Source organism: Triticum dicoccoides, chromosome 1B (genome assembly GCF_002162155.2).
Source record: "Triticum dicoccoides isolate Atlit2015 ecotype Zavitan chromosome 1B, WEW_v2.0, whole genome shotgun sequence".
NCBI lineage: Eukaryota > Viridiplantae > Streptophyta > Magnoliopsida > Poales > Poaceae > Triticum > Triticum dicoccoides.
In genome coordinates this window covers 217648854-217658177 of record NC_041381.1, presented here as the reverse complement: position 1 = coordinate 217658177, position 9324 = coordinate 217648854, and the positions used below count along the sequence as shown (strand labels likewise).

The following is a 9324-nucleotide window of genomic DNA, read 5'->3' as shown; positions in this document are numbered from 1 at the left end:
GCGGGAATAAACTCCAATAGATTAAACCAACTCCATACACCCGTGACAAGGAATGAAATTGCAAGTAAGTCCTCGGGGCACAAGTCTTCTTCCACCTCCCGTATCTCAAGTCAATTTGAGCTCGCTCTAAGCCGAGTTTAGTCTAGATTGTTCAAAACTCATTTGCCCCTCTAGGTTAGACCATTGAATAACCGCCACGAGCACAATGTCAATATAAACGGATAAACTAATTGTGTAGAGGAATAGTTTAAATCACATGAGGAAATAAATTTAAAAAAAATGTTAGAAAAAAGGAAAATGATCATTGTCCTACTATTTGTCGGCATCATGAAATTCAAGGAATGATTCTTTTGGAGAGAAAAGAAGAAATTTGAGGCGTGCAATTAATCCCATCGGCACCAAAAAGAAAACCAGAAAAAACAACCCTGAAAGAGACAAAGGTGAGAAGAAGGCTGGAGCCACACAAAATACAGGCCCAGAAAGCCCACGCACGGAGCCGAATCGGAGTTGGGAAGGCCACAATGGCGATGAGGTGCCTCTCTTCTCTCCCTCTCCTCTCCGCATCCGGCTCCGGGAAGGCCTGCGCTGTGGTCAGAACGCATCACACTCCCTCTGCTGCCGCGCACCGCCGGATCCGTACTCACATGTCGGTGGCCACCGGCGGTGAGCAGTCCCTGACGGCCAAGGAGCAGTCCCACGGTAAGATTTTTATGTTCCTATCGTAGTACTTTTGTTTTTTCGTTCCTATCTAGTACTGATAGCACATCTGTGTAGACGAGATGTACTTTAGGCTGTATGGAGTGCAACGATTGTTTCTTTAGTATTTAAAATTTCTGCGTTACTGAATCTGCGGAGTGAAAACATTGGCGACGTTTGGTCGTGGAGGAAAAATGTTTTGCTGCCTCAGCTTGGGCCTGGACTGTCCAAGAAATTCTCTCTCTGCAATTACATCGATACGACTAGTACTAGTTAGATCATTACCATGGTCTAAAAGAATTTAGATCTAGTTCTAGTTAGTACTAATTCTAAGGTTGCAGATCCAATCCCAGAGGCTACCTGTGTTTGCATTTTTCAATGGAGGTTCTGAGGAGCAGTTGAGAGTAGAGTATACAACGACACAAGCAATAGCTTTAGAATTACTTCTCTGAAAGGAGCAGTATATCAATATGTTAGGCATTAAAACCCAAACTATGACATGTTTTTAGTAGCTGGTACTGAAGTAGCAAAACTGTAACTAGCCAGATTTTTGGCTTAACAATCAAAGCTAGCCAGGGTTGCTGGCCAGACCAACCTTGGTCGATATTTGCATTCACGGTGTTCATTTTTTCTGAAATTATGGGCGCTCACTGGAATTTGCTTGCATGCCACAGAGTAATATTTTAGTACATGCAGTATCAAAATACAATTGGTAGGTAGGTCTTGATCTCTATGTGCAAGGGAGATTACCAAGAGCTTAATTTGCATAACGTCATAAGAGTACTCTGCATTCCTGTCGTTGATAAGCAAGTTTTTGTGTCAATGTCATTTCTTCTTTCATACGACTTAGAAAGGCTGGGTTCCATTACCTCAAGGTAACGAAGCAACACATTTTGGGTCAAAGTTCCATGATTATTCCTTAGTGTCTGAATGAAATCATTTCTGATGTCAAACGCAGAACCTGACTATGGAGTTGTTAGTATGCACCATGTTGGAATACTATGTGAAAATCTTGAAAGGTCGATGGCATTCTACCAGGACCTCCTTGGTGAGTTATCTGCGAGTTGTATATGTTTCACATGTATATGCACTGCTTATAAAGTAAAATGATACTGTTGATCATTCAGGTCTTAAGGTGAATCCTGCTAGGCCAAATGACAAGCTTCCGTACAGAGGTGCTTGGCTCTGGGTTGGTTCTGAGATGATCCACTTGATGGAGCTGCCAAATCCGGATCCACTGACAGGACGCCCAGAGCATGGCGGGCGTGATCGTCATACCTGTATAGCAATCAGAGATGTCTTGAAGTTGAAAGAAATATTTGACAAAGCTGGTATATCTGAATTCTAACTCTATTTTTTTCTGCTGTGTACAACAGACACTGGCTACAGTGTGCACATACGTTTTTCCTCTACTTGCCACCAACAACGCTAACCGCTAGTAGAGCATTTAACCTTACATTACTGCGGTGAGTAGCCCAAAGTTTCAACAATTCAGCAACTAAACGCACAAGCTCCAAAAGGATCTGTATACTTACTCATAGATAAAAAAAAAGTACTCCCTCCGATTCATATTACTTGTCACCCACTTAGTACAACTTTAGTACAAAGTTATATTACGTGAGCGACAATTGATATGGATCGGAGGGAGTATTAAATTCTAAGGTGACCCACGAAAACCCATGGATTGGTAGTACAAGCACTAAAGATCGAACTTATAAAACTGCAGTATGGCGCTTGCCTTGGTAGATATGGTTGCAGAGATAGACATATTCATCGCCTCAACTGTATCTGTCAATTACTGTTAATAGAGTGAAGTTATCCATAGTATGTTATGGTCCTGCCTAAATTTGTAACTGTTGCCGGTCAGGCTATTTGTGTGACAGACATGGCAATCAAAACCTCTGAGGGTAAAGTTATAGGTGTCTTGGCTCTGGAAAAACCTGTCCTGGGTTTAAAATAACCATTCTGTAGAAATTGTTGCAAGGTGTCAAAAGGGCGGTCTGATGTTATAGTTGATTCAACACTTGAACAGTGATGCTGATCAGATAAGCTTTTAAAAGACTGGTCAATTGATTTCTAAGAATGTCGAGCATATTACGTCCACATGACTTTATCACCCACATTCCCATCTCTTCGACATGAGAACATAAAGACTCACTGTTCCATGTTTTATGTTAGAACTTAATTCTCTTAGTTGACATTACCGCGTCACCTACTATGACTTTATTAATGTTAATTAGACTGCATTGCAGTTTTGCAATTCATTATGCTGGATTCTAGTTAGCCTCACAAAATTTCTCTATCGTCCATTGTCCGACAACACAATGACCTTCTACGCCTTGACCGTGATGCAGGAATCAGCTACACGCTCAGCAAATCTGGGCGACCAGCGATCTTTGCGCGAGACCCGGATGGGAATGCGTTGGAATTTACACAAGTATAGCAAGTGAGAGTCAGATTTCCAACTAGAACATACCTCACAGAATGGTGCTTGTAAGATTACTGTATCCAAGACCTTGTTGCAGGTCTTGCTGTCTAGCAAACAAGATCTGTCTGGGGCAATTCTGCTTGTGCCTTGTACATACCAGTCAAGAAATTGAGATGTATCTATCACATGATGATAGACTGGCACTTAAAATGTTAGCCAATTTGGTCTTTAGTAGTGATTGAGTATTACTGAATGACATGGGTATGGACAAATGGATATTGTGAATTCCTTCCACATTATGATACTTACACCAGATTTGAATGCGCTACGTTTTCTGATATCATTGTCAGTGCCTTCTAAATATCTCTTGGAACAAGCATGAAAAAAATAGTCCTAATCCCATTCGAAAGCTGTATGTTCTGAACTGGGATTCTTCCTATGCTTTCATGGAAGATCAGTAGTTCATCACATTACAGAAGCCCGCGTTTTGACACGGCGAACAGGCCCCTAGAGGAATGTAACGCTGGGGTGGCCGCCATGGAGGAGGTCGTGAGCAATCCTGTCCCGCTCCTTGTCGGCCTCTGCGGACAGCACTGGATTGGCAGCGGCGACCACGCCGGCATCGTCCTGCTGGGAGAGTTCGGACTGGATGTCGGCGTCGAGCTCCTCGCCGCTGCGTTCGCAGAAGTTGTGCAGCACGCAGCAGGCACCGATCATGTTGTGGAGGTCCGGCAGCTTGGGCTCGGTGCGGCGCTGCAGGCAGCGCCACCGCCCCTTGAGCCTCTGGAAGGCGCCCTGTGCTGCTGCGTGCGCGGCGGCGATGCGCTCGTTGAAGGCGTGCTGCGCCCATGTCAGGTTCTGGTGCGCGTACGGCACGAGCATCCAGTCCGTGAGCGGGTAGCTCGCGCCGCCCACCAGCCGGCACTGGTCGTCTCCGAGCATGCCGGTCTCGCAGCGGGCGTGCAGCGCGGACCTCTCGAGCACGGCGGCGTCGGACAGCGAGCCAGGGAGGCCGATGCATACGTCCGTGAAGGCGCCGTCAGCGTCCACGACGGCCTGCACGGCGACGGAATAGGAGGCCTTGTTGTTCCGCTCCGTGAGGCGGCGGTTGTAGTACTCGGCGACGTTGTCCTTGGGTGGGCCGATGGGGATGTGGTCGGTGTACACGGAGCCGACGACGCCGGGAATCCCGGACATGGCCTGGAACCTGGAGGCGGGGGATTCCAGCGGCCAGCGGACGGCCTTGGGCAGGAGGACGGCGGTGAGGGCGGCGCAGACCTGGAGGACGATGTTGTGGCAGGTGGAGATGCCGAGGCCGAAGCGGCGGGAGACCTCGCGGAGGGGCTCCCCGGTGGCGAGGCGCCAGAGGCAGACCGCGACGCGCTGGTGCACGGGTATGGCAGCGCGCAGCGCGGTGTCCTCTTTGGCGACGGCGGCGCTGAGCTCGTCGCAGAGCGCGTCGAAGGTGGCGCGCGACATGCGGAAGGCCTGGCGGAACTCGGCGTCCGGGCACGCCGGGCCGCTGAGGCGGTCCCACCACTCCGTGCTCCGCTCCCGCACCCACACCCGCCGGCCCCCGCTCCTTGCCGCTGGTGCTGCGTCGCCGCCGCTGTGGGCAGGCGAGGTGGGCGGCGAGCCCTGCACCTTCCTCCTGACCGCCTGCGGCCGCGACGAGCCGTCGTCTCCCGCGGGGACGAAGCCGCGTTTCCTTCCTTGACCAGTCATTTCCGCTGGTGGCGGTGGCAACGGCGCGGCGGCGTGTCCGAAGAAGGCTGGCGCGGCCTCGGCGGCGCCGTAGTAAGGGAAGGCGTCGGGCGCGGCGGCGAGGTCGTCGTTCATGAGGAAGGCGAGGAGGGAGGAGTGGTCGTCGGCACCTGCTGGGCCGTCGAAGAGCGATGGAAGAGGGGTGAAGGGCGTGAGGTAGGTGCTCATGATCCGATCAGTCTCGTCGAGTCTTGGCTGGCGGAGCTAGCTCGATCGGCGGCGGCAGTCGGAAGTACAGTACTGGCAGTCGGGTGCTTCAGTGAGACGCGGGATGAGGAGGAGGATCGACGACGAGGAGGAGGAGATGGTTGAGGTGTGATGGAGCGCGGGCGAAGTCATATATAGGTATGGGGCCGCGGGGGGAGCTGGGGACGGACGCGGTATTCGTGACGGGAGACTAAAATTATGAGGCGGAGAAGGCGCGCGGAAGGCCGCCGCTCGCCCGCGTGTGTGGCGTTGTACCGCGGCGTACGCGGGTAGGGAGAACGGACGGGTGAGGGGAGGAAAGCGAGTGGCCGAGCCGAGTAGAGTTGCTAGAGTGGTGGGCTGCGATTCGCTGCCGGGTCCCACCGCAACGGGGTTCTATTATATTGAGGGGAAAATGGAAAAGGAAAATATCGTCTGTCGTGTGGTGGACTGATTTGGGGGCTGCCTGGCCGTACTGCCGTGTGGAGTGGTGGACTGACCGATCCGTGACGGCTCTTTCTCTTTCCGCGGGTTTCTTTTGTCACGACCCCTGCCTTGTATGGCCGGCTAGTCTTTGTCTATGGGTGCCTACGCGTCAACCGGATCGCCACTATAGCTGGCCAAACGGGCCGGGATAGTTGGGCCGGCCCGGTAGCACGGCCGGCACGGCACGGCATGTGCTAAACGGGCCGGGCCCGGCACGTGGCATGCCATGGGCCGTGCCTAGGCCTGAAGGGCGAGCACGCGGGCCGGCACGGCACGGCCCGATTAACTTTTTTATTTTTTTATGTATCCTAATATGGGCCAACAGGTAAAAATAAGCTAAAAAACGCTCAATGCGCAAAATAGGAGGTAGATTAGTGGGCCTGGCGTGCCGGTGGGCCGGCCCGATTAGCATACGGGCCGTGCCTGGGCTGCAGGCTGCAGCACGCGGGCTGGCACGGCACGGCCCGTATAATAATCGTGCCTAGGCGGGCAGGGCCGTGCCAGGCACGATTAGGATGGGCCGTGCCGTGCCGGGCTGGGCCGGCCCGTTTGGCCAGCTATAATTGCCACCATGCACTACAAAACTAGTCCCTCCGTCCCATAATATACTTAATATAACAGCATTTTTAGTACTATATGGCGCCCTGTAGTTCTGAAAAGTAGTTGATTAGAGCAACTCCAACGGGGCGACCCATTTCGTCCGCCTCCGACCGTTTGGGTCGGCGCGGACAGAAAAGGCGGCCCAACGTGCTGAGTCAGACGCGCGTCGGCTTTTCGTCCGCGGGCGACCCACCCGGCCCATTTTTGAGCCGGATTTGCGTCGGCGCGGACACGCGACGGCGCACGCTCACCCTCTCCTCCCCTGGGCCCGCTGGTCTGTGTCACATTGCCCTCCCCCATCCAACAGCAACCCTCGCCCTCCTCCTCCGTCGCCGCCGCCGCCGCCCATTTTTGTCGGCGACTCTGCCAGCTGCCGGGGCCTCCACATCAGCCCAGCTACGCCGCCCACTCCCACGTCGCCCGTCATCGCCGTCTTGCCGCCGGGAGCCGACTGCTTCCCACCCTCCGCGCCCCCCACCACACAGCCGCCCCCGACCAAGAAGTCGCCTTGCCGCCCGGCCAAATCCTCACCGGCACGCTCATCGGACGCCGACACGCTGGCACGCTCGTCGGACGCCGACAGGACAGCTAGCTGGTCCGTGCGCGCCGCAACTCCCTTCGCCGGCCGTCTCCTTCGCCGACGCCCACAAGTTGGTCGACAATTTGCCAAGGTACAAAATGGACTCCGCCGACGAGTTCTTTTTTCACAATTTCCTTTGCGACTCCGACGATTCGTCCTCCGATGACGAGGAGGAGATATTGACTGCTGTGTTGGTCCATCACCACCTCAACAGTCAGCGGCCATTGTTCCGTGGCTCCATTCCGGGCCACCTTCTGGCGTTGAATCGCAACCGAGAGAGCGGGCATTTCCTTCTTTGGAAGGACTACTTTGATACAACAAACCCGTTGTTCAAACATCAGAAATTCCGCCGCCGTTTTCGTATGAGTAGGCATCTTTTCAACCGTATTAGAGAGGGGGTGGTCGGCTATGATGACTATTTTGAGTGCAAAGAGGATGCCGTTGGCAAGATTGGTTTTTCCTCTTATCAGAAATGCACTGCCGCCATCCGAATGCTTGCATACGGAGTGCCCGGTGATCTCATTGACGAGTACGTCCGTTTGAGCGAGTCTTCTTGCCTAGAGTCCCTGTATAAGTTCTGCAAGGCTGTTATTGCTGTGTTTGGCCTGAGTACTTGAGAGAGACGACTGCTAAAGATACATCCCGTTTGTTGGCGATGAATGCTAGCCGGGGCTTCCTAGCATGCTTGGTAGTATAGACTGCATGCATTAGGAGTGGAAGAACTGCCCTTCTGCTTGGCAAGGGCAGTATAAGGGCCATGTCAGGGCTTGCACTGTCATACTTGAGGCCGTGGCGTCTCAAAATCTCTGGATCTGGCACTCTTTCTTTGGCATGGCCGGATCACACAATGATATCAACGTGCTTCAGCGCTCACCGGTGTTTGCTAGGCTTGCCGAAGGCAACATCCCGCCGGTGAACTTTACTGTCAACGGCCACACCTACGATAAAGGATACTATCTGGGTGACGGTATCTATCCTCAGTGGACCACTATTGTTAAGACAATACCCAACCCTGTCGGAGAGAAGAGGAAAATATTTACCCAAGAGCAAGAGAGTGCTAGGAAGGATGTCGAGCGTGCCTTTGGTGTTTTGCAATCTCGATAGGGCATCGTCCGGTATCCTGCTAATATCTGGAGCATGCAGAAATTGTGGGAGGTGATGACTGCTTATGTGATCATGGATAATATGATCGTAGAAGACGAGCGCCTGAAATGTCTGTATGATCAAGGGTTTCGGTTTCAGGGTAAGAATGTTGTGCCTAAGCATGGAGTAGCGGCAATGTTTGAACAGTTCACCCAATTTCATCAAGACATGCGTGATTGAGAAACTCACGTGTAACTGCAAAATGATTTGGTTGAGCATATGTGGGCTCATGTTGGCAACCAATAGATGTATCTTCTTTTATTCGTTTGCAAAACTATGTGAGAGCTATGTGAGACCTTTTTATTTTCATTTGGCTTGTAATAAACTATGCTATTTTATTCGGTCCAAAACGATTTTATTTTAAACTATGCAATCATGCAAAAAAATAGGGGGACCAGGCAGCCACGCCGGCACATATGGGTCGGCGCGTTGGGCGCCCTGCCGATCCATATCTAAAACAGCGCGGACGCCGGGCGGGCGGCCGACTCAAACGGACGAAATCGCCGTCCGTTTGGGTCGCCCCATTGGAGTTGCTCTTACCATAATGTTTTTTAGGGGATTATTATCATGTTGCGGTCAAATTTTTGTGACAACACGCTCTTCTTTTTGTTTGACTAGCACAAATGCCTGTATATTGCAACAGATGAAAAGAGCAAATTTCACCTCAAGAGACATCCGCAATGAACCAACAAAGACCCAACAAAGGTTCTTGCAAGTTGACAGAGATATGGATGGTGGTATGGCCAAAAAGGAGAGGCCCGTTGACAATGAGTCATACGAACTCGTTAGCAAGACAAAGAATCACATGCCACACACAGTGGCTTGGGCGAGGTCAGCTTGAGGGATGCTGGCCAGTGGCATGAACAGACCCCCTCTTCATGTGCTTCATGACATGTTCTAATCCACCGTAGTGTGTGTCAACGAATCTGTTGGTTGATCAGCCCACTCTAGACACGACCTAGTCTCCTCCCTCTCTGTGCACTAGGCACACGATCCCCGCCTGTGCACGATTGCACAATGGTTGTATTCTGAAACTGTATATATACGGAGCTAATATATCGGCTTGCACCATGGTGCTTTACATTCTCCTTTCCCCCGCTCACATAGTATCAGATGCTCTCCACCTCCTGTGCCTGTAACACCTCTTTCGCTGCCTCCCTGCACCGCTCTCTCTCGCCATGGTCGCACCACGGCCATCTCCGGTCAGCCATGGCCCAACCACTCCTCTTAGGGCCCCAACCGCCTCCATCCCTCTGCTCACTCCATCTGCGCTGGCCAACTACTCTCGGGGGGCACCCTCTTTCCGTGCGAGCCAAACGGCTCCGTTGGGTGATTGCCCTGTCATTGCCGCTTGTCACATCAACCAACATGTCCCATTGGTGCTCACTCGGACGCCGCCCAACTACACTCAGTGGCGCAACCTCTTTGAGGTTACGTTCGC

General features: G+C 52.1%; 2 protein-coding genes across 2 annotated transcripts; one reads left to right on the top strand and one right to left on the bottom strand.

The window, feature by feature from the left end:
- Positions 1–460: 460 nt before the first annotated feature.
- LOC119328912 (uncharacterized protein YwkD-like) lies at positions 461–3400 on the top strand. The gene is made up of 4 exons (XM_037601910.1): positions 461–699; positions 1655–1744; positions 1824–2027; positions 3051–3400. Exons 1-4 carry the CDS (start codon positions 522–524, stop codon positions 3137–3139), a joined length of 561 nt encoding a protein of 186 aa, XP_037457807.1. The 5' UTR covers positions 461–521; the 3' UTR covers positions 3140–3400.
- On the bottom strand, positions 3397–5211 carry LOC119328903 (protein ALP1-like). Its single transcript, XM_037601901.1, has one exon. It carries the CDS (start codon positions 5054–5056, stop codon positions 3632–3634), a length of 1425 nt encoding a protein of 474 aa, XP_037457798.1. The 5' UTR covers positions 5057–5211; the 3' UTR covers positions 3397–3631.
- Between the last annotated feature and the right edge of the window lie 4113 nt (positions 5212–9324).

Excerpts from the sequence above, each read along its gene's own strand:
- LOC119328912 (XM_037601910.1), top strand. The coding sequence starts at position 522 with ATGGCGATGAGGTGCCTCTCTTCTCTCCCTCTCCTCTCCGCATCCGGC. Across the intron at positions 1,745-1,823 it reads ATTCTACCAGGACCTCCTTG|GTCTTAAGGTGAATCCTGCT; the intron begins GTGAGTTATCTG and ends TTGATCATTCAG. Across the intron at positions 2,028-3,050 it reads AGAAATATTTGACAAAGCTG|GAATCAGCTACACGCTCAGC; the intron begins GTATATCTGAAT and ends ACCGTGATGCAG.
- LOC119328903 (XM_037601901.1), bottom strand. The coding sequence starts at position 5,056 with ATGAGCACCTACCTCACGCCCTTCACCCCTCTTCCATCGCTCTTCGAC.